General features: G+C 37.7%; 1 protein-coding gene across 1 annotated transcript in view; it reads right to left on the bottom strand.

Annotated features, from left to right (window-relative positions):
* The window catches only part of ST8SIA6 (ST8 alpha-N-acetyl-neuraminide alpha-2,8-sialyltransferase 6), a 126,584-nt gene that overhangs the window by 16,067 nt on the left and 85,164 nt on the right, over nt 1-25,353 (bottom strand). The window contains exon 6 of the mRNA XM_015585596.2: nt 16,981-17,067. Within this exon, the coding sequence (XP_015441082.1) occupies nt 16,981-17,067 (87 nt within the window). The remainder of the gene's footprint in view (nt 1-16,980; nt 17,068-25,353) is intronic.

Below are 25,353 nucleotides of genomic sequence, written 5' to 3' on the forward strand. Positions count from 1 at the left end.
TTGGAAGCACATTAAAACAAAAATAAAAACAAAAACAAAAACCACAAAAACAAAAACATATCTCAAAGGGCCTTTTCTACCATGTAGATGTTGATGTCACACCATGTAGACCATCCTCGGCCCAGCCTCCACGCATAGTCATTATGCCCAGTGACCATGCTGGCCTCTGGGTGGGCCTAGGTGTGCACCCCTGCAGTGCGAGGGCATGGGGAAGGTCAGACGGAAAGAGTCATGTGGTACTGGAGGTTGAGAATAAGTCATCCTTTGTCAGAGGCCATTTAAGGAGTGAATAAGATTTGATACAACTCGGCAGTGTGCACCAGCTTACTAAAATTCGAATGTGGTCTGAGATAAGATCATTAAAAGTGGCTAGGAGGAGAGCTGCATTCTATTCCATGACTGATGCCCTAACGACACTTGGTGTGCTTGCATCTGGTGTGGAAACTTTGCTTTCAAAGGTTTATTAAGAAACCGGTCTCTGTCAGGAGGAAACATCTACACTGGAAGAGGAATTGAAATCCATGACGGATAAAGAACTAATAATAATGTCCAGAGCAGAGAACAGATTCAGGGGCATTCGATAGCTGTCTTCAGAAATTGTACAGACAGGAAAAATTAGATTTAACTTGTGTAACTCCAAGATACAGAACAAGGACAGATGCAGAGAATAATTCAGAACGTATTTATTGGTGGCCATGGTTCAAGGTCATGAGGATTACAGCTTACACATTATTAAATACGAATATGAATAAGGTATGGATGGGCCCTACAGTCCAGGAGCTTACCTCTATTAGTAGATACAGATACAAATTGTAACTGGTATTTCAACGTAGTTTCCATATAATATGGAACAAAGAGGTTATGATAGAAGCACGGGGAAGGGCACTTCAGCTCACCTGGAGGTAAGGGGAAGACTTTGTGAAGGTGTTAGTACAGTGCCCAGCACATAGGAGGCATGGGATAAATATTTGGTCAATGAAAGAATAAGCCCATGTTTGGGAATGATCATTCAGGTAACAGAGGATGGCTGATAATGAACAAAGACCAAAGAGAAGAAGGCCGATGCAGGTAACTGGGTGTCTATTATTAAAATTCACCTAATTAAAAATTAAAAGGGCCCATGCCAAGCAAGTGATTTTAGGGTAGGAAGGGCATAGGTGGGCTTGGGGAGAATTTGAGATCTGTCTAGCAAGAAGTGAAAGAACAAGAATAAGGAATAAACAAAGGCTGCCAGGAGATAAGACAATAGCTCCATGACACGAAGCCCTTCTCCATCTCCCCCTAACCCTCAACACTCCCCGGTGGAATTCATTCATTTCGCCAACGTTCATCCACAGCATCCTGTGTTTCAGGCACTGCGCTAGACCCTGGGACTCTGTCAAGGGATAAGAGACCCTGTCCCTGCTCTCATCTTGCAGCTGGGGTGGCAGCACTATTTAGAAAAGAAGCAGAAAATGGAAGAAGGCTTCAGAGCAAAGCAATGATGGTAGTTAACAGTTTGTTAACCACATATGAGAAGAAAAAGCCAGCAATATCGGGGAATCATTTTTTTGTATAAAGACTTACTGAATCAGAAGGAAAGGAAAACGACAGAAGGGAGTAGAAGGAAAGAAAAACAAAATATTGTATACATGATATTCTCAATTATTGAAAGAGAATAAGAAACTAATAAATTCAGGAAATATCTTTTAATTTTCAGTTTTTATATTATGGGTAACTTCAGAAGAGAAGGAGACAGATGAAAGAGAAAAAACTAACTAAAACTATAGAGAAATCCAGAGAAAAATAAACGGATGGACACGGCATGAGATAAAGGAGAAAAAGAAAAGAGATAGACACATAAAAGTGAAACCTAGAGGAAGAAAATCCTGAGAAAAGCAGAGGAGATGAAGACAGGAGATAAAAGACAGTCACATACAAACTACCAGGATATAGAGACCCATGAAGTACCCAGAGAGAAATACAAACACTCGCACGATCACACGCAAACAAAGGTTTGCACAGACAGAATATTCAACAGAAAGGGGCCAGACACAGGGCCATGAAACAAAGGCCCAGATAGGAATATAAAAAGCAAAAACATGTGAGTTTGAGGCTCAAGTACATTCATGCATCAATATTAATAGCAAATATGTCCATGGCTCTTCTTACGTCCCACATAGTCTTCTAAGCGCTTTACACAATAGCTTGTTTAATTTTCATCACAGCCTATGGGGAAATACGATTATCATCACTATTTTTTTTTATTCTCATTTTCCAAGTTGGACACAGAGAGGCTAAGTTGCTTGATGAGGTCACATGACTAGTGAATGACATGACTGAGATTTGAACCCAAGTCCTAATCTCTCTGTGCTCTTAACTACTTCCTTATATTCCCTCTTTATGTTGCCTCAAATAACACAAATAAACCTTAAGAGAGACACACAGAGGGAAAAAAGCCATTGACACAACCCACATAGCCACGTCACAAGACATACAGATAAACTCCCTGGCCTTCATGGGAAAATATCTACATCTTGAGACAGTTTGTAAATTATGGCAAAATATTTTCTAATTGTGCTAAATTTTTATGACTATATGCGTAAGAGAGTAAAAGTGTCCAAATTCTTCCTTCGGGGGCCAGGGAAGGCCCAGCTGGGTACAAGTTAAAAGGCTGAGGGTTGGGACCTGGGGTTCATGGAGTCAAGGCCAAAGCCTATGATTCCTGCCTTGGCAACAGATTGCTTGGGGCTGGGAACCAAGATGGAGTTCCTAAGAAAGACACAGGGTCTGACACTAAGGAGAACACATGTGAATGGCAAGCACCGAAAGGGTACAGTCGGGAATTAAGTTTAATGACATGGAACAGAGTTCGAGGTAAAATGAAGATTTCATTAATTCATTCATGTGCACATTCATTCAGCAAATCGAGCTCTTACTACTGTTCTCAGTACAAGGGGGATATAGCAGAAAAGAGACAGAGTCAATGCCCATGGAGAGCTCGTCATCTAGTGGGAGAGGACAACTGCAACCAATGACAACATCATGACATCAGTCCTTCACTGCAATGGGGACGAGCAGAGAGTGACGAGCTGGGCTAGGTCAGGCCAGCCCTGCTGTATACCTCCGATGCATAAGAAAAAGAACCTGCAAGGGTGACACAGTAGCCCATTGGGAATCTTCTTTTGTGACAACAGAGTGGACCTTTGAGATTGACATGCCTGCCAGTGTCAGGTGGGAGCCCACCAGTTGGAGTCTGAGCCTTACTCACTGCCCAAGTGCTGCATAAACTACAGAACCTCGGGTACCGCTCTGAATGGAAAAGTTCATTCTCTTGAATCCTTAATCTTGTGTTTATGTTTGGCTGGTTCAGTAATAAAGCAACGTGAAAGCGAGTTTAATGGAGTCTGCTTCCACATCCCTGTAAGCCAAGGACTTGGGCTAGCTCTACAGGCAGGAGCACATGAGAAGGTATCTAATCCACACTTGGGGTATCAGGGCTCAGCTCCCCACAAGAAGCAAAGCTTAATCTGATAACTAAAAGATGAGTAGAAGTTAGTCAGACAAGACAAGAGAAAAAGGTGGAGGGGTGAAGACTTTGAGAAACAGTGAACAGTGAAAGGTGAAAGCTAGGAGGAGAAAGAGAGTGAGCGTGGAATGATCAAAAAGGTGAAAGAAATTCTATCTGGCTGGGGAGATAGAGTACTCGGGAAATGCTGCAGAACTGTATCATGAGAAGTCTAACAAGCAAGACAAAGCAAACGATTTGCGTTTCTTCTCTGGAAAAGAAGGTCTTAGTGATGGTAATGACAGGAGCTATGTATTTTAGGATATGCACCCTGGTTTCAGTGAAAAGAACTGATTGGAGGATCTAAATAAAGGTGGTGTGATCAGTTAGGAGGACGAGGCAGTGACCCAGTGCTGTTGATGGTCTCTAAAGATGGCCTCCATCAATTCCTTCTCTGCTCCTCATGTCGGGAAGTGAAATCTAAACTCCTCCCCTTGAATCTTGGCTGGTTCTTGTGATCAAGAGAATGCTGTAGAAGTGGCATTCTGGGACTTCTATGGCCAAAACTGGGTCATTAAATGACTGTGGCTTCTGCCTTGGTCTCTTGGAATGGTCACTGTTTGGAGACTGCCTCAGAGAATCCCGTCACCCTACTGTGTGATGCTCGTCACAGGCAGAGGCTCTAGCTCAACTCCAACAGAAGCCAGTGTCAATTGCCAGCTATGTGAGTGAGGCTTCTTGGATGTCCAGCCCAAGTAAGCTTTTAGATGACTCCAGCACTAGTCACCTCTGGACTGTACCTGTATGAAAGCCTTAAAAGTTCCCCAGCTAAGCCCAGTCAGCCCATTGAACTGTGGAAGAATACGAAATCACAGCTTTAAGCTATAAAGTTTTGGGGCAGTTGATTATGAAGCAATAGATAACCACCAGTTAAGAAATAACTAGATGATAGTTGAGAAAAAGAATCAATAGTCCCTCTGTCTGTCTATTATCTGTCTGTCTGTCTGTCTGTCTGTCTATCTATCTATCTATCTCTATCTATCTATCTATCTATCATCTACCTATCTATTTAACATCTACCTATCTATCCATCATCATCATCATCATCATTATTATAATTATCATCATCTCTATATTTATTTATTTATCTGTCTATCTATCATCTATCTATCTATCTATCCATCTATCTATCCATCATTTATCTATCTAATCTATCTAAAGAGATGTATTTAAAAGAACTGGCCTACACAACTGTGGGGGCTGGCAAGTCTAAAATCTTAGGACAGGTGATGGGCTGGCAAGTCAGGCAAAAGTCGATGTGTAATCTTAAAGCAGAACTTCTTCATTTCTGGGTGACCTCAGTTTTTGCTCTTAAGGATATCATCTGACTGGATGAGTCTCCCCCACATGATCAGGAGTAATTTCTTTTACTTAAAATCAACTGACTATAGCTGTTAACCCCATCTATAATAATACCTTCATGGCAATGAGCATCTGATGAATAACCGGGTATTCCAGCCTAGTCAAATGGACACATAAAATGAACCGTCCTGGCAACCTAGACCAGAGTAGAGGTGGGGGATAGAAAAAAGCAGATAGATTTGAAAAGACATTTAGGATGTGACACCACTGAGGCTTGGTGACTGACTGGAAATGGGCACCGAGGAGAAGGTGTCGAGGGTAATACACAGGTTTCTGATTCAGGCCACTGGGAGAGCGTGGTGCCTTCCCTGACCCAGGGAGAGAAATGGCCTTTTCATAATGAAGTGGTAACTTATTGTTTTAATTCATATCAAGACTCATAAAGAGAAAAGGGGATCACACTGCAGCAGTAGAACTGGTAGAACTAATCTAGAAGTCAGACTGTGAAGAAGCAGGGTTGTGATGTCTTTGAAAACAAGAGAGCTATGTGACCATCTGGCAGTGCCATTCTGAATGAGCACAAAGCTGTGACCAAACTGGTCTCTCAAGGTCTCTCCTAGTGCCCTAGTCACATGATTGGGCCCTGCCTTTTTTAAATTGTTAAGTTAGTCCATTGTGAATTACTTAAGTGTAGAAAACACAAGTTCTAAAACTAAAACATCAACTGTTAAGATGAATGCTAAGGTTTCTGAATATATTTTACTCTGTAGACCAAAAACAAAACAATACAAAACAGGTCACTGCCATTATTGTTCAATGTGTGAAGAGAATATAAAGAAGTCATTTATACCAAACCTTTACTGACAGATTTTATACTTCTATTTAGTTAGAGATTTTGAATGGGAGGAAAAGACGAGTAAGAAAAAATGAATTTTTTTTCCCCCAGACATTGGCTGGCAACATATTTAAGATCTTAAATTAATACTGAGTCCTATGAAAACAGTTTTATCATTATAATGTAGAACCAATCCTATGTTTAACTACCCCAACATGCTACAGTGTGAAGCATTTCCTAAGGAAAATGTTTTCAATATATTCTGTTTCTACCACCTTCATTCATAAAAGGTCTCATTATCTCATGATCTTTAACTTACTCAAATACTAATGGTATTTTTCAGTGAAAAGAAACACATATGCACTTGAAGGGCTCCATCCATTCTAAAGATGGTTCTCGGTCCTGCACAGATGGAAAGACAGGTAGGAGGCCAGTTCTGCTCTCTGTCATTTAATGAGCCTAGTTCACGTGCACGAATGGGCCCTATGTGCTCCTAGAAAGCCACTGCAGGCCACCCACATCACGGGCACCTTCCCAGGACAGCTCTCACTCACTCTGGGATGCTTCTTCCACTTTTGGGCTTCACCCCCAAACTCGGCTTCTGTTTCTGCCTGGCCCCTAGGAACTGTGCAGTTATTTTCCTGCCTTTGGCCTCTGGCTCCCCATCACATCCCGATTTTTCATTTTTGCCCTCAGATTAGAATGATCCAATCCTATCCTGAGCTGCCAGCTCTGAGTTTGCCCCAACTGGGGCCTAAATCTGGAGGAAGGGCGGGATGTGGACCTCTTTGCTCTGTCTGTGATCAGGCTGATTAATTTTCTGGCAACTCCGAGTCATTCCTCATTGGACCTCAGAGCATGTTGCCAGATCTAATTTGACCAACCATCTTGAAAGGCGGGGACAAGTCACAGGTTATTCAGATCAAGGTAAGTCCTTTTCTACTGCAAATAATACACCAGAAGATTGTAACCTAGAATGTTGAAGCTTAATATTTTCTGTTCTCTGTGACCTATTTTCCATGAAGAAAAGACCAAAGAAAGTTCAAATAGAACAAACTGAATAAGCAGCGCTGTTCCTTATCAAACTCATGGATAATCCACATGAAATACACCAAAAAGCCAAACTGGGCTTAGACATGTTCATATGCCATCTCAGGCAGAGGGTTGGAACTGAAATGGTTATAGCCTTATTGCTACTCAGGAACTTGCTATATTTCTTACAGCTGCCAAGAGTTTAACTATTTTTAGTAAAATATTAATCATGTTAGGAAAATGATATTACACTGAACATCATAATAATAGCAATAGTTGATGGACATTTTAACACACAATCGACTCTGCACTGAACAATCTACATATTGGATATTCATAAAAATTCATGGAGAAAGTATCAACTCCATTTTACTGATAAAGAGACTGGCTTAGCCTAATAATGAAGATGCTGCTACAAATAACCAACTTCCCAAATGCCTCTTGTCAAAGGCAAAATGATGCCTTTAACTTGTTCTAGTGGGGATGCAGCCACTCATGGGGGAGACTGAATTTAAAATAAAATCAAAGACTGTGGAAAACAAACAAGAAAGGTCAATAATAAGCCTCATGGAGCCAAACAGAAGCTGAGCCTATGCTGTGGGGCCCAGTAACCTGACTATGCTTTCCACTCCCTCGTTCCTATACTGAGCCTTGACCCAGTTTTAGAAACCATTTAGAAAGATTCTTGGTTCCTCCTGACGAAAATATTTTCCCATCATTATTTTGCACTCTATAAAAACACATGGATCACAGATCATCCGGGCCTGTAAGTTAGTCGTACACACAAAATGGAAATTCATACTTGTGATCAGTGTGATGAAAGAGAACCTCATTCTAGCACAGCAGCAATGACTGATCGGGTTGTTCAGGGGAGGTCTCACTGAAGAAGGGAGGACCGATTTGGGAACTGAAAGCTTAGAGCATGTTAAGTAGGGGAGATGGTGGAGGCAGAAGAGACAGGGTTGTCAAGGCTCTGTGGCTGAAGCAAGTACAGTACATTCAATGACGTTCAAGACCAATCCACGCAGAGCACAGAGAATCAGGGGGAGTGTGGTGAAGCAATGGGGCCCAGAGACGGCCCCGGCAGCAGAGAGCCTTGAGGGAGGTCAGTCTGGGTTTTGAATGCAAAAACAAACAAACAAACCTCCCCCTGAAAACAAAACAAAAAAAAGAAATAAAAAATATACATTTCAAATTGTTTGGGGTGAAAGTCACAGTGGTGGGAGCAAGACTGTACTCCAATGTCTATTAAAAAAAAATCCACCTGCTGTCATGTAGAGAATGGATAAGAATGATACCGACACGGTGCTTGAAGACAGAGGGCAGGTCCAAAGGAGAGGTGACAATGAAGCAAATTCTAGCAACCCTAGTCAGTCATGGAATGCCACCTACGTGCCAGCAGAGATTCCCACATTCCCGAGAGAGACTCAAAAAAACAAACAAATAGGACTTGAGGATGGAGAAATGTGGGGATGAGGAGGAAGGATCCAAATGGAATGACACAGAAATCTAGTATAAGAATCTTTCAAGGAATGAAGAATGATCTATAATTTCAAAATGCTGGTAAGAGATGAGAGGTCGAGCACATGGGAATGAAAAATGTCTCTCGGATTTAGCAGTGTGGGGTCACTGCTGACCATATGTGAACTGTTATAGTTAGAGATGTGGGTAGAAGATGGAGTGAGTACAGACAACTCTTTCCAGGGTTGGAAGAGAAAGAGTCATTGTGTGAGGAATGAAATGAAAAATAAAATCGAGATGGCATGCTAAGATACTGAGATCTGAGAATCGATTGGCACACAATGAATGTATGTTTCAAACTAAAGGAATAGTTTGTTATTACGAAGACAATGATCTAAGAATTACAGTGATTAACAAGGACATTCGGTTTCAGTCCCAACAGATTAGAAGAACTAAGAGCTTCAAACAGAGACTATCTCTTTTCAGCAACGTGCCTGTGCCTAAATTAAAATAGAGCCATCCGCGAGATTGAAACCCGAACATTGGGAGAAATTTCAGGAACCCAGAGGGGACCTGTGTGTGAGTATCAGGCCGGCATCACAGTGAAAGGTAGAGTAAGGCACAGATAGTTCTACCTGGTTCAGGTTAATTCATGACGCTAATCACACAGAGGATTTTTACCTTTAAATTCTTGGCTCTCTCACAAAATCAGGAAGGTGGGATGGCCTATACACTTAGAATTTAAAAGTCAGATTTTGGCATCTGTCCTTAATGAATCTTGTTAGATATAGAATAGAAGGTATGGCATTCAGAAAAGCCATTGGTCATTCACATGTTAAGATGGATTAGTACATCACATGCCAGGGGAGATCTGGCATAGACAAACTGGTGTTTTGAGGAAGAATAAGAGAGAAACGTTTGAGAATATGGAAACTTGACATCGTGTAGTGTCCCTGGACCCATGAGGCATTGCATTGAGAAGAAAGACAGAGGTGAAGGATCTGGGACAGTTTATAGAAGATCAAAAGAATAAGATGTGGGGTAACGCAGGCACCTGACACAGAGTGGATGGTCAAGACATCTTGAAATATATGTGAAATATAAAATAAATGAATGAACGTTCACACACTTTACAATTTTTGCTGACGGTTCATCCTAGCTATATCTCAAACCTCTCCAAGTTCTGCTTCATAACTGGTAGCCACAGAAAAGTCCAAGAGATATGGGATCCAGTGTTCCATATAGAATCGACACAAGTTGTGGGCTAAGGAAGAAAATGGATAAAGACTGGATTCAGTCAGCAACTCAGATAACTGAGATTTTCCCTTATTAGCTAATGTGTACAATGATATTTTTAAGTTTATAAAAGATCAGCTCATGTATTTGAGTAGAAGATAAGAACTAAACCAAGGTAAAATAAAATATAGGAGAATATGATTATCAAAGCAAAAAAAAAGATGGGGGCAGGCGGGGAAGGCAACTGAGATGTAAACTCAGAAGTGAAGGAGCGATGTTGAAACCCTGGAGAAATGTCTGTAGGCTCAGACCTTGCGCCAGTGTTTAAACAACGAAACGTACCAATGAAGATACAGCAAGCCATGCAATAAGAAACAGAGCATTTGAAAGGCAGGGCAGTTTAGATGGAGGCTTATTTGACATGGGAGCATAAGGCAATACAGTTAATATTGAGTACAACTTGTGAGATAAGTTTTGAAATAAAATTTAGAAGATTAGTGAATCCCATGTGGGTCCGATGCATTTTTGTGGCAAAGTTTATATTCTGAAGACTAAGAGAGGAATCAGTCCTTAAATGGGCGAGAGTTTCTGTTATTAAATACGGCAGACATAATGACGTGGTGTGGTTTTTGTTGCTTCTCTAAATGCGCAGACATGCTGTATAGCATGACAAATAGACGATGTGACAGGATATTAAGGGTGAAAATGGTCTCGATGCAGAGGAAATGAGGAAAAGAAGCTTTTTCAATCTGACAACTGACCCAAAACACCTATCATAAAGTGCACACATCTTCTTAAATTAAAAAAAAAAAATGATGTGTTGCTCCGAGCCATCATCATAGTCACCCTGTATGAATCATAAACAGCAAACATTTAAAGGGTATGAGGAAGAGGGAAACAGAGGTTCAGAAAAATAAACATGGTCTTGGAAACATCAAAACAACCCCCTAATACAGATGATTTTTGCTTCTCTCCAAAAAATCAGTGCTACGAAATAAAATGCCTGGGACATAATAGTACTCAGTAAGCACTGACCAAATGAAAAAAAAAAAAGTGTAATCTCAGAAAATGCTAACCCAAATCAAACCATAACTACTGCTTTAAGAGAAATATTTCAGAAAATAGCTGAAAACAGTTGAACAAAGTTTGCTTGCTCAGTTTTGGCTTTTTTGAAAAATATTAACTTTTTCATCTATTTATTTGCAGAATTTATATCCTTTCACAAAGCTAAATTATCATGAAATGGCACTGTTTTCATCATATCAATGTCATGTAATGAAAAATTAACATATGTGATACTGTCTGTAAATATTTTTGTTTACCACTGTATTTTTCCAAGGAGCACAAATAAAAATGAAAGCAACAAACTCGCTGTTATTTTAGAAATATCAATGAATCTACTAATACAGAATTGTAACCTTTTCATATATATCCAATACAAAACAAGCAAAGAAATAACTTTTAAGAAATTTTAATCTAATTGAATTTGAGGGGATAATTTGAGATTTAATAAAATTGTTGCCACATAACAGTTATCTGTAACAAAGTAATTAGGCACAAAATATCTGTCTCACAGTAATTTGAAAGGTATCTCATGCATGAGTCTTAAAATAAACATGTGCATTTCCATGATAGCATTGTCTTCTGCCACTAAGTGTTCAGTAAATATGTGATTGATAATATTCAGTCATTTTGGATTCAAACTTATGCGTATAAAACATGAGGATATCTAAAGAAAATAAATGATTTTAGAGAGTCCAAAAGGAACTGAAAAACAATCGTATGAGCACTTCTGGGGGGAAAAAAGTGAAAATAAAATGAAAATTAAGCACTGCTGCTTGCGTACCTATTAGTTTTTCACAACTGATTACACATACGAATATATTTGTTTTAAGTTAGAAAATGATTCACGAAAGCTAATGTATTCATTACCTCATACGTGACCTAAAGAATCTAAGACTAATTATTGAAGCTCAAAGACTCTGATGGGATAAACCTGCTTACCAGGAGGTTTATTGATGCTCAAAGACTCTGCCGGGATAAACCTGATTACCAGGAGTTCCCAGGGCTTCATAAGAATCTTTCAAGGTGAAGTAGAGGAGGTGAGGAAAGAAGGGGGAGGAGTATTTCATATTAGGTTTAATTTAAATTTAAGCATGTCGATGTTCTTCCCAAATATCTAAGTTCGAGCAAATGATCATTCATCCGTTTCTAAAAATGAGAGAGAAAGAATGTGAAGAGCAAGAATTTCTTTACCTGAAAGGGGTCAAAAGGTAAAAATAAAATCAAAAGAACTATAAATCAATAATAAAAACACAGATAACTCAATAAAATATGGGTAAACTACTTGAACAGATCCATCGAAAAAAATGGAAATATGAACGGCCAATAAACACATGTAAAGATGCTAAATATTATCAGTTATCAGGGATATGTAAGTTGAAAATATTATGAGAAAGCAGTCAGGCTAACATTAAAAGGTCTGCCAACACTAAGTGTTGGTAAGGATGTGGGGCAAAAGGAATACTTTGTTTCCAGGAATGTAAAATGGTACGGTTATTTTAGAAAATAATCTGGTGGTTTCTTATCAAGTAAAATTATATGTATATCAGCTCATGTTTGGGGAAAAAACAGTAATGATTTTAAAGCAGAAGGCAAATGGCTAGACATTCTTAATACTACTATATGTAAATGAGATTCGATGCTACAGGAAAAACAGAGGGGTGGGCCATCTTTAACTCTTACTTAAACTCCTTGTTAACTAGGTCCATCTAGGATCTCACAGAAATCCCAATTCATAACTGAAACTTAGAATGTCTGGATGACAGGGAGGGGTAAATCTGAGGTTGGCCACACCTACGCTTGTGAAAACCATGCCTACAGAGAAGGTAAAACAAGCAATACAATCCTGAAGTAAACAGGGACTCAGGTTCGGAAGATTCTTAGAAATATTTCAGTCCTTTCAGGGGTCCTAGACTCCTTGAAAATCTGATGAAAGTTAGGGATCTTTTTCCAAGAAACATATACGGTGTCACATACAATTTCAAGGGCTTCATGGACCCACTGACATGGACTTCAGCTGTTTCCAGGCGCAGGTTGTGAGAAGTTATGGGCACAAACCCCAGCTACAAGCTCTCAGACTCACAATTAAATGTTGAATGAGTAAAAGCTTAATAATCTGTAAAAAGAGGACAAACTCTGTTAAGTGGGGGTGGAAAAGATTACTGAGAAGATAAGCTTTTAAAAGGCCTTACTTCTTACATAAATTAAACAGCAGTTGCTTTTCTTTTTCAGAAAATTTCGTTTTCTCTTAACATTTATTTTTATCCCGGACCGAGGGAACGTTTCTGCATCTGGTTGCCCCAGTGTCAACTCAAACACAGCCTGTCTATCTCCTCTTCGCAAAAGCAATTTCTCTTTAAAACCTTTCTACTTATTAGTAGCACCACTAATTAGTAATGCCAATCAATCAGACCCAACATTTCTCATTCGTCTCTTATTCTCTTTTTCTTCCCCTTCAGTTAGAGAAATAGGAATCAATAAGCAACCAAGTCCTGCCAATTCTTCACTCGCGTATACTACAACTATTTATTGGGTACCGTCTATGTGATGGGCACTGGAGATACAAAGATAAATAGACCAGGGAGCCCACAGTCAAGGTCCCTTCCTTGATATTTTTATAGCCACTATCGATGTTTTAGATCTTCATCATTCTACAGTTACTTTTCTACAACCAGTTCCTGACTCCTCCGACTTCCTTCAGTGTATTCATTCCCTTCTAAGACTCCAATTTGTCTAATATTTTGCTGACCAAGACGTTCTCTAAAATAATAAATTCATCATGGGATTTCCTTGATACAAATATCTCTACTGGGTTCTAGGTAGAACCTACAGAAAGACAGTGAACTTTACTCTGATCATCAGAGCTCTGTGCATTGTCAGGGGCACCCCAACTGATCTACAAGTATCCCCTTTATCCCAAGCACCCTCTAGTGTAAGTTCACTGATCCATTGTTTCTGGTCTTGAAACTTACTCATGTTTATTCCTGGTCTCACCACTATCATATGGGTCTCCCCCTCCCTTTCTACCCATCCTCAGAGTTGCAGCTCAAGTCCTGTCTCTTTTCACAAAATGGTTCAAGAAATTATATCCCATGGTGATTGTGCATTGATATATTATAGTATTTGTGTAAATCACTCATTTTGACACTAAATCATAAATATTCATAGTTTTACTTTTTGTCTCTCCAAACTGACTATAATTTCTTTGAGGTCAGTAAAACCTTGCATATTTTCTGTTTACTTTCATGCATCCATTCATTTAATATATATTTATTGAAGTCCTAACTTTGTGGCCCACACTGTACCAGGCTGAAGAGGTCTCCTGTGTTTTGACATAGTAAACCCTAAACAAATATTTGTTGATAACTAAAAGGCATCCCCTCTGCTAGCAAGTGGCACATTTATTTAAGAAAAATAACTCTTAAACTCTCTTTTATTTTTAGATCATGTGACCACAGGAGTCCCATAATTTTTAAATAGCTCTGAGGGATTAGCCATTGGGAATTTCAACAATCAGGCTACAGATGGATTTAGAAAATATTCACTTGTTCATATTCTTCAGAATTTAATGTAACTTTTGTAATTCCTGATAAAAGAACATTACAGCCTTTTTAAGGCTCACATTTTGCTTTTCTTCAGCTTTGGTATAAAATACTGTGCATAAAGAAAATAAAAAACTATTTAGCTACTTGACGTCTATAATAATAGGGAACTTTTCCACAATATCAGCTTTATAAAAAAGCCAGAAAATCCCCAGATTTGGCCAGCTTTATTAGTAAAAATTTAGGAAAGTGGGCCGTTTATTATGATTTAATTGCACAGACTTTTGTTGAAGTTTAGATAGTTTAGTTTGCTAATATGCCCATAAAAAGAACATTACAATAAAATAAATATTCAAGTAAATAAATAAATATCACTGTGACTGTTATCTTGAATGACAATAAGCAATAAGTATTATAGTCCCAGCTGTTTACTTAAATTGTCCCTGAAGGGATAGACAGGCCGTTGGGTAATCATCTTGGTTACTGAGGCACTTTTTCTACCGAGATGGTAATAAAGGCAAAATGGCCATTCTGTCTGCATACCATCCATCTATACAGCTTCTATCCATCATGATTTGCCACACTGACTCTCATACAGAGTTAGATTTGAAGAGACTCCTACGTTTTATTTTTGAAGAAAGTAAAAAGGAAAGAAAGAATTCTCTCAAAAGGCTTTTCATTGAAAAGCCTTTTGAGAGAATTCTTTCTTTTCATTGAACCAAACTGTGTGTGTGAAAACTCGCAGAGATAATTTAAGGCTCTGAATGAGGTTACTTTCTTCCAGAGAGGATGGGCTTCGGTTTCCATCAGGGAGCTAGGCTAAGGGCAGATCTAAATCCGATTAAGGGCAGAAATGATTCAAGTTTGGGCTGCAGTCTTTGAGAGAACTGGCCTTTTCTACAGATGGCTGGCAGCTCTGCTCAGCCTCTCTGCCTCTTAGCCATGCTTTTGCTTGTGCAGTTGGCTAGTTCTTTGGGGGAAAAAACAGCTTCAGATGGTAGGCTCACCTCCCTCGGCTTCCCCTTCGTCTGGATCTTAGTCCTGAAACTACTCCCTGCCTTGGTAGCTCGCCAATGCCCTCAAACAGGCATCGAGTATACTTTGTTTTGCTTGTATTGCTGTAGAAGGCTTGATCTGAGCCAACTCTACAGCAAGAGGTAGGTGGTCCTTCACTCCAACTTTGATTATTGATGTCACTACTCATTGAGTCTTTCTAGCTAATTATCTTGTATGGATCCTCAATAGCCCAATACCGCAACATGCCCCTCTTCCTTTTTTTGCCTCAAAACCCAGCTCTTCTGACACTCTTTGACTCTGTGACCATTTAGGTTATAGTTGCCTGTGCAACTTTCTATCTGGTCTCCCTGTCATTTCGATCTCTCAAATCCTAGTCTTGAATAGGACTGTGTCAGTCCATTTGACTTGCTATAGCAGAACACTATGATTGGGTGGCTTATAAATCACAGAAATTTATTTTCATATTTCTGGAGGCTGAGAAGTCCAAGATCGAGGTGCTGGCAGATTCGGTGTCTGGTGAGAAGCCACTTCCTGGTTCACAGATGGAGTCTCTTGCTGTGTCCTCATGTGGCAGAAGGCATGAGCGAGCAGTCTGGGGTCTCTTTTGTAAAATCACTAATCCCATTCATGAGGGCTCTACTCTCATGACCCAATCACCTCGCAAAGGCCCCGCTAATTAATACCATCTCTTTGGGTTTTCAATTTATGACTTTAGACGACACATTCAGTTTATAGCTGACTGCATAACATAAAATATCCTGGAACTGAAATAGTTAAATATGAATACTCTTTTACAGTTCTCACCCTGAAATGACAGGAAGTCACATCATCCATGTATCCACCCAGTGGTGGGAAGAAATTCACTTTTAGCTTTCACCCAATCAGAAAGTTACTCATTCACTCAATGGGAGTGGACCAGGATGCTTCTCTCAATGGCAGCAGACTCACTAAAAGGCATTTGACCCAGTGACTCCAGTATATACTGACTGAAGGTGGCACAGGCGGAGCCACAGATCATGCAAGGAAGAGCTTCCTTCCCTTAATAAAGAAAGCCAAGAAGCTGATACTTTTTAGAGATCTCAGGGGAAAGCAAAACCTCTTTAATAAGGTTTTTAAAAGACGTGATACTTAAACTTTGAAAATATAAACCACTAAAGACGAAAACATATTTCTGGATTATAATATAATGAAATAACTCAGCACAGGACAGACAAAACCTGTGTTGACATACAGCAAAAGATCAGAATGTGGGCAAAGAAAAGCAAAGCAACGTAGATCGGGCAAACACAGAGACAACTGGTGTAGCTTCGCCATGAGAGCAGGTATTCAGGGGAAGGGGTGCTAGGTAAGGATCCATGCACAAATCTCCCCCACCCCCAAGCCTACTGTTTTAATGTAATTTATTTCTGTCTGGGTGGGCTCCGAGTTATCCAAGTACAGGATACCTCTGTAATCGTCAACTGATAACCTTGTCATGTCAGGTGAATGGCTCCTCCCCAAGTTATTACCTAGAGTAACTCACACTCCTGAATGTTGCTGGTTTTAGAAAGGTAATGAGAAAAACTGCAAGAGAATGTGCAGAAAAGAATGCAGTTTTTGCTCTAAAGAGATGGGACTATGGATGGCTTTTTTCCTTCTATGTTTTCCAAACATCACTTAATGCTATTACATTTTATTTACAAAATAAATGTCAAATACAAATGGCACAAAGAAGCAACATTCTCTAAAATATAATAAAAAAGTGTAACAAATACTTTCTTTCTGAACTTGGGATTTTTGTAATTAATTCCTGTAACATAATTAGAATTTTCCATATAAGAGATAAGAATGGAGCACCATGCACCTCATGAGAGGGTCTTAGGATGAAATCATATTGCTTAGTTTCCCAACAAAGCAAATGTACAAAACTTTTTTATCTCATATTTTTTTGAAAATAAATTTTTTACCTAAAATTCTCATATTCTTCTACTTGTCGTTTCCATGGACATCTCTGTATATTTGTGATAATCTGAAGATAGTCATCCTCTGAATATCTAAAAGTCAAATGTTAATGAGGTTAGAAAATAAAGCTCTCACGTGTTGCTAAACAAATATATATGTTCAAAAGGACATTTTTAAAAATTGACTCATTTCAGCCCTCTAAATTTTTCCTGAAATAAGGGGAAGGATAAATAAGTAAGTATCATAACCATTTCAAAACTTCTAGTAACATACAATTTGCAAAGAATTATGTTGATTTAGGAATGTGTAATTTGCACATATTATAAGTCCGGTCTAGTATTACAAACAAATCGTGACAGAATACCAACTCACATTCATATGCTATGGTTATTTCACCTTCAACTCGCTCACAAATAAATATATTTTTATAGCTGTTTACCATAAGTATATAGTTTATAATTTTTTTAAGAGTCTAAGTTGATAAATTTACCTTGGCATATATAGATAAAATTTCCCCAAAATGATCATCTTAAATTTTAATTCTGAACAGTACATTAAAGAAAACAGATTGGGCTAAATTAAGAGAGATGTACAGTGGCATAAAAATCTATAGGCACAGTGGTCCAGTTTGCCAGGATCCGAATCCACAAGAGATCTCCTTCTACCTGAAATTCTATCATTAAGTATTAATTCCTTGAACCACAGAACAGCCTTTAGTCTTTAAGGGTTACTGTTTAAAATGCAGACATCTTTGTGAGTGAAAAAAAACCCTTAGATTTTCTTTCAATTGGCATCTCAGTCATTTGTCGCCAGCCACTTGAGAGCAAAGGTCTGCAACAAGAAGATAGAGAATATGTTGGTGAAGGAGTGGGCAAGGGAGAGGGCAGTAAAAAGTCTTGTCGGGAAAAGCACTCCCCCATGTCCATCCAGGAAAATGCAGGTCCTCCAAAGTTACCTCGGAAAGCAGGTATTTGTTACAGATGGGGAAGGTAGTCAGCTGAGCAACTCCTTTGTCCCTGAAATTTACCTACCTTTTGGGTTTCTCGTCCATCATGTTGGGGCCAAAATCAATCAAAAATATTTTCCCTTGGTTCCCACTGGCCTAGCCAAGAAAAGCTGAAAATCTTGAAGGACTTTAGCTAAATACTAAAGGAAAAGTAAAGCAAAGAGCTATCACAGGAAAGATTGAAAATAGTGTTACTTGCACGAAAGCTTCCAACTTTAACAGATTTAGCTCACTCTCATGGGCCCTAAGACTGATCCCAATATACCAAGTGTCTTGAGAGATCTATACTATAGCCCAAAGCTTTGTCTAAATGTGACACTTCCCAGCTGGAGCAAAGGCTGCTTGTCTCCATGTGGTGAGAGACACTCAGAAACCCTCTGCAAAACAGGAGTAAGCTCAAAATGAAGAAATACACATTCAGCAGCCTACTAAAGGCTTTCTCAATTTCTGACTCTTTAGAGAGACATGGCACTGTGACTATTCTCTCCTTTCCAGAAGTCTCGTCTACCACCAACGCATGGTTTTAAGTCACCTGATTATATTGAAAACAGGACAACAACCAAAACATGATGTATACCAGGGTCCATTAGATAAAGTAACAAAAAAAACATGTTTTTCATAAAGCTCAACTGAAGAGAAATGGAGAGGAGCCAAATACAAATATCTAATTAACTAATTAATCAATGAATTGCAATTGTATTTTAATTCATCAAGATAAAACATATCATAAAGAGTACAGTAAGGAAAAAATTACCATCTTACAATGAAAACTAAATGTGACAGAGTTTAATTTTTTTAATGTAATTTATTAGATGAAAAAGACATTAAATTTCTCATGATAGACAGCTAAGATAAGATTAGCGAAGTTGAAGGCATAACAACAGAAACCATTGAAAATGAAACATAAAAAGCGAATGAAAAATTTACAGAGAATCATTCAGCTGTGAGACAACCTCGAGTGGCCTAATATACGTAAAATTATGGTCCTGGCAAGAAAAAAGAGATGAAAATATTTTCTGAAAAAATTATAGTGGAAAATTTTCCAAATTTAATGAAAACTATACACCCATTATAGATCCAAGAAGCTCAACAAACACAAAGCACAAAAACCATGAAGAAAACTACACCAAGACACACAATAAAAATTGTCTTTAAATCAGCAATAAAGAGAAAATCTTAAAAGCAGTTTAAAAAAAGATACACCATTATGTACATAGAAACAAAGATAAGAATTATAGCAGACTTTCTGTGAGAAATTATACAAGTCAGAGGCAGTGAAACAATATTGTTAAAATACAGAATAGGATTTGGGGGAAATGCCAATCGGGAAGTCTATACTCAGCAAACCTTACAGAAAATAAGGGTAAAATAAGAACTTTTTCAGACATACAAAACGTGAAAGAATTCAAATCAACGAACCCAAAATATAAGGAATGCTAATGGAAGCCTGTCAGGTAGAAGAAAAAATAAAACCTGATTGAAAACTGGATTGACATAAAGTAATGAAGAGCACTGGCAATGGTGAATATGTAAATATATACAAAATATGATTCCTTATTTTTCTAGGTCCTTTAACAGAGAATTGACAGCTTAAAGTAAATATAACAATAATATATTGAGGAGTTTATAACATGTATAGAAATAAATGCAGGAGAACTATAGAACCAAGGCCAGAAACGGGAGGAGGACAGAAAGGGTGTAAAGCACTCGAAAGTGGATAAGAAAAAGATATATACTGTTCACCTAAAGCAACCACTAAAAACAAATGAAATTATAAAAAGTAATCAAATGTAATCATAAAAGCACCCAGTCCAAAAGAAGGCAGAGAAAGAAAGAAAGGAAACAAAGAGCAGGCAAATGAAAACTATAGCAAGAAAACAAATAGCAAGATGATAGATTTAAACCCAACCATATTAAGTGTAAATAATTTAAACATACCAATTAGAAGGCAGAGAATGTCCGATAAGATTTTTAAAAAGCAGGACCAATCATATATCATTTATAAGAAATTCATTTCACATAAGTTAAAAGTAAAAAGATGAGAAAAGATGTAACATAGTAAAACTAATAAAAATGAAGCTACAAAATGGCTATAGTCATATCAAAGTAGATTTCTGAGCAAGAAATAGTGCCATAAAAATAATAGTTGGTAAGTGCAGAAATTAATGCAATAGAAAAAAAAGAATCAATAAAATTGAAAGCTGTTTCATTGGGGAAAAAAAATCAAATTGATTAACTTCTTGCCACACTGATCAGGTAAAAGAGAAAGAATATACAAATGACCAGTAGGTGACCACTGAGGGAAGATGCTGCCCTAAGAGTCCTACAGATATTAAAAGTATAACGACAACTTTATGCCAAAATATAACTTAGATGCAATGGACATAGTCCTTGAAAAATACAAACAACTAAAGCTCGTTCAAGAAGAAATCAATAACTTGATTAGTCCTATAGCTATTAATTAAATTGAATGTGTGATTAAAATCCTTCCTACAGACACCAGGCCCCGATGGCTTCACTGGAGAATTTTATCAAACATTTAAGAAACAGTAATACCGATTCTACACAAATTCTTCTATAAAATTGAAGCAAGGGGATACCTCTCAATTCATTTCATAAGAACAGTATTACCCTGATACCCAACCCAGAAAAGATATTAAAAGAAAGAAGAAATACTGTATCCCTCATAAATACAGATGCAAAAATCCTCAACAAAATATCAGCACATTGAATCCAACAATATATAAAAATATAAGGCATTCTGACCAAGTGGGATGTACCTCAGAAATGGAAGGTTGATTTATTTAAAAATCAATTGCTGCCTACTCACCGTAATAGAATAAAAAAGAAAAAACAAATAATTATCTCAATACATGAAAGAAGGAAAAGTATTTAACCTAATTCGACATTCAACCATGTTAAAAACTCTCAGCAAACTCAGTGTAGAAGGGAATTTATACAATTCAATAAACAAACCTTCAGCTAGGATCATACTTAATGGTGAAACTGAATACTTTCCCCCTAAGATCAGAATCAAGGCAAGGATGTCCACTCTCTAATTCACCAGAGGTACCAGAGGTCTAAACAGTGTAATAAGGGAAGAAAAAAAACAAAACAAAACACCACCATCTGGATTAAAAAGAAAAAATAAACTGTTGTTATTCAGGGATAATACGATCATCTGAGGAATCTCCAAAAAAAGCTACTAGAAATAATAATTTAACAAATTTTCAGAATACAAGTACTGAATCAATTATATGTCAATACGCTAGCAAGAAACAGCTTGAATCAAAAATTTTAACAGTCCATTTAAAATAACATAAAAAATATAAAATACTTAGGAAGAAATTTGACCAAAGATGTGCAAGACTTATACGCTTTAAAGCACAAAATATTGCTAAGAGAAATTAAAGACCTAAATCTTTGGAACAATATTCTATGTCCATAGGTTAAAAGACTCAGGATTTATTAAGTAAGATGTAAATTTTCCTCAAATTGATCTATATATTTGGTACAATTTTAATTAAAATTCCAGAACTCTTTTTTTGTAGAAATTGAGAAGCCAATTCTAAAATTCATGTGGAAATGTAAAAATATGGAATAGCCAAAAAAAAAATTGAAAATTAACAACAAATTCAGAAGACCTGCATTACCTGATTCAGGACTTACTACAGTGTTACAATAATCTAAGCAGAGTCTTATTTATATCAAGATAGAAAAATAATTTAATTGAAGATTAGAAAATCCAGAAATAAAGATTTTCAACAAGGTAATTCAATGGAAAAAGAATAATCTTTTCACCAAATGTTGTTGAATGATTGGATAGTATCTATCTCACTCCATCTACAAATATTAATACTAAAGGTATCATTAATCTAAATGTAAGAACTAAAATTGGAAAACTTCTAGAAGAAAATGTAGGAAAAAAATCTTAATGACCTTGAGCTTTGTACGTACTATGCACAAAAAAACACTGTAAAGGAAATGAAAATACAAGTAACAGACTGGAAAAAATATTTCCACAACACATATTTGATAAAGAACTTAAATCCAGGAAATATAAATAAGTCTTACAATTCAATGATAAGACAAACAACCCAATTAAAAATTGGAAAAAGATGTGAATAGACCCTTCACCAAAGATGACAGACAGGTAGCAAATTAACACGTGAAAAGATGCTCAACAATATTAATTACTAGGGAAATGTAAATTAAAATCATGATTAGATACCACTGCATATTTACCAGAATGGCTAAAATTGAACACAGACCATAGTGAGTCTGGTGAGGAGTAACTGGAACTCTCATATACTACCTTTGGGTATATAAATACACAATTACTTTGAAAAGCCATTTGGTAGTTTCCGCAAAGGTAAACATACACTTACCTTGCAAGCCAGCTACTCCTAGGTATTTATTAAAGAAAAATGAAAACTTACATCCATATAAAGACTTGGACACTAATGTTCATAGTAGCTTTATTTATAAAAGCCACAAACTGAAAATAAATGTCCATTAAGAGGTGAATAAATAAACAAATTGTGGTATACGCAAATGATGGAATATTGTTACTTTTATCTGATGCTAAAAAGAAACGAACAATTGATACCCACAAAAACATAGGTCAATCTCAAAATAATTATGCTGGATGAAAAGAAGCCAGACAGAAAAAGAGTCCCCAGTGTAGATTCCATTCCAGAAAATGGAAACTGATATACAGTGCCAGAAAGCATATGAGAAGTTAGCTGGAAATTAAGGCTGGCATGTGGGTGCGCAATGGTGGAAAGGATGGATGAAAAAAGCCCATAAACCTTTGGAGGGTGGTAGATATGTTCAGATTTGATTGGAGTGATGTTATATACATATGCCAAGACTCTTCCTATTGTACACTTAAGTTACAGTTTATTATACATCATTTATACCTCAAAAAACTTTCAAAATGTTCAATATTGAGCTAAAATTTATATTTTCTATGGTGCAATAACTAATAAGCAATACACATCAGCCATTGTTAAGGCTCAAGTACCTAAAATTCAAAATTCTAGTTACGATGAACCTATAGCATATTTAAACGAATATGCTTTTTAAAAAATTTATCTTTCAATTACAGTTGACATATAATGTTATATTAGTTTCAAGAGTACAATAGAGTGATTGGACACTTATATACCTTACAAAATGGTCCCTCCAATAAATCTAGTACACACCGGGCCCCATATATAGTTATTACAGTGTTATGACTCTTTTCCTTGTGCTGAACTTATGTACCTGTGACTGTTTTAATAACTGACATCTTGTGCTTCTCAATCCCTTTCACCTCTCTCATGCATGCACTTTTTAAAGAGTTCCCTGGATAGCTAATAAGCTGCTACTTCCTATGTGCTTTCAGAGTGCCTTGGCCAATACTCCTATAATAGCCTCACATTGAATTTCATTCTGTTTACATACTGGGTTCCCCTGCTAGACTGTCTGAGTCCCTCCAGGACCCTAAAGGACTAAGCTTTGCTAGCCTAATGCAATCCCCAGCTGATTGTTCTTCTTAAGAAAATACACGCTTAAATATAAATACGAAATGCAATGAGGTCAGAAACTGCTCTGAATAAGTTCAAAGCAACATTTCCTTATTCCATGGATTATGGCTTCTACTTAATAACTTTCCCCAGTGCTGACTTCCACCCATTCTTCCTATTCACAACTATATTAAAGCTTCCTCCTCCTTTACTGTATCAGCTGTGAACTCTCAGGTTCCAGCTCAGTAGCTAGTCATTATTTTAATCAATCCATGATCCCATCTTGTCCTTCCTACTTTCCCAGTTTCTTCGCATGAAATAAAAGGGGTGCGTGTATGTGTGTTTATCCCATCAAACTTTTGCCCTTTTTTTCAAATGTGTAACCCATTAGTCGACTGCCCCATTATCATCTCTGAGCTCCTTCAACAGTGATCAATGTAGCATTTGCAAAAAATACAATAATTCCCTATCTCATTTTAGCCAACTCTTGAGCTTGAGTGTAATCTCTTCTCTCAACCCTCTTTGTTGGCACAGGATGGGTGTGGGGACCCTCTCTTCCCTGCTTCCATACTTTATGTCTCATTCTGACACAACAGCTAGCTTATAGAAGCTTGTGAAACCTGCCTGTTAAATTTTGTGAGCAGGTTGTTAAACTATTGGTAGCTTGAGGCTGGCCAAGGTAGAAATGTTTACACTACGAGAACTGGCAAATGTGACAAATCAGGGCTCCCTCCTCCCCCAAGATAGCTGTTAAACATGAATGAATATGCCTCTGATCCTACACTCCTCCACCCCAACTGGGCAACCTGTTGGCCTGGCTCAAAAGTTTTTACTCTCCCCCAAGTTTGAGCCTTATGAACGCCTTCCAAGAAGGCCAGGTGAGACTCTGCTGCCACACCTGACTCATCAAGCAACATTGACCCAGAGTGGCCTTAAGCCTCAGTCAAGTAAAACTACCAGATTAGCTTCAAATAGCAATTACCATCTTGGGAAATTAAAGGTGACTTTATTGCCATCGAGATTCTGAGCAAATGCTCTTCAAGGATACTATAGTTTTACTGTGGCTTCCCTGAAAAGCAGAGTCTGTCACTTTGAAATCATTCTTGCTTTTATATCAAGCTTAGCTTAGAACATCCAAATTACCACTCATTGCCAGTTACAATAAAGGTGCATTGTAAAATATGTATAGTCTTTAAAACACTTTGTTTTAGTGATATATATTTCCCAGTTAATTGTAGCTGGCTCTAATTTTACTTAATATTGAAAGATGTCAATCATAACCTATCTAATTTTACCAGTAAGTTAGCTGCATAAAGGGGCTTTTGATTTTACCGTTAGTGATGTTTAAAACCAAGTCAACACACAGCAGCCTATCCATTATAAAATAAGAAATACGCCTGGCCATTTTATAATCGGAAGACAGTACTCAAGCTACTCACTTTCTAAGGTTGCTGTGTTCAAAGAACTTCTTTAATGTCCAGTCCAGAAATGAAGCATTATCCTCTGATATAATAAAGGAGAAGACTAAAGGAGAAGGAATAGCAAAGGGAGATATTTTCCTACATGCCTGCCCTTTTCTGCTGAAAAATATAGTAGCAATCAGCTTTTTTAGAAAATTAAGACTGCCATAGTACCATTATGATTTGTAAAGTGGCACATGGCTGGGGTGGAAAACCATCTGAGAAAGAAAAATCTCCAGTACGCTACAAGTATGGGTTAATCTGTGGGATAAATGTGTCTCTAAAGGAGCTTCCTGTTATGTAAAATGCTCTAAATCACATCATACTTTCTGCAAATGTGTATTAATAGCTGGTTTTCAGTTCCAAAGTATAGGCTCCACCCCACAATCTTGAGAATCAGCT

The sequence above is a fragment of the Pteropus alecto genome, unplaced genomic scaffold, assembly GCF_000325575.1.
Source record: "Pteropus alecto unplaced genomic scaffold, ASM32557v1 scaffold11, whole genome shotgun sequence".
NCBI classification, from domain to species: domain Eukaryota; kingdom Metazoa; phylum Chordata; class Mammalia; order Chiroptera; family Pteropodidae; genus Pteropus; species Pteropus alecto.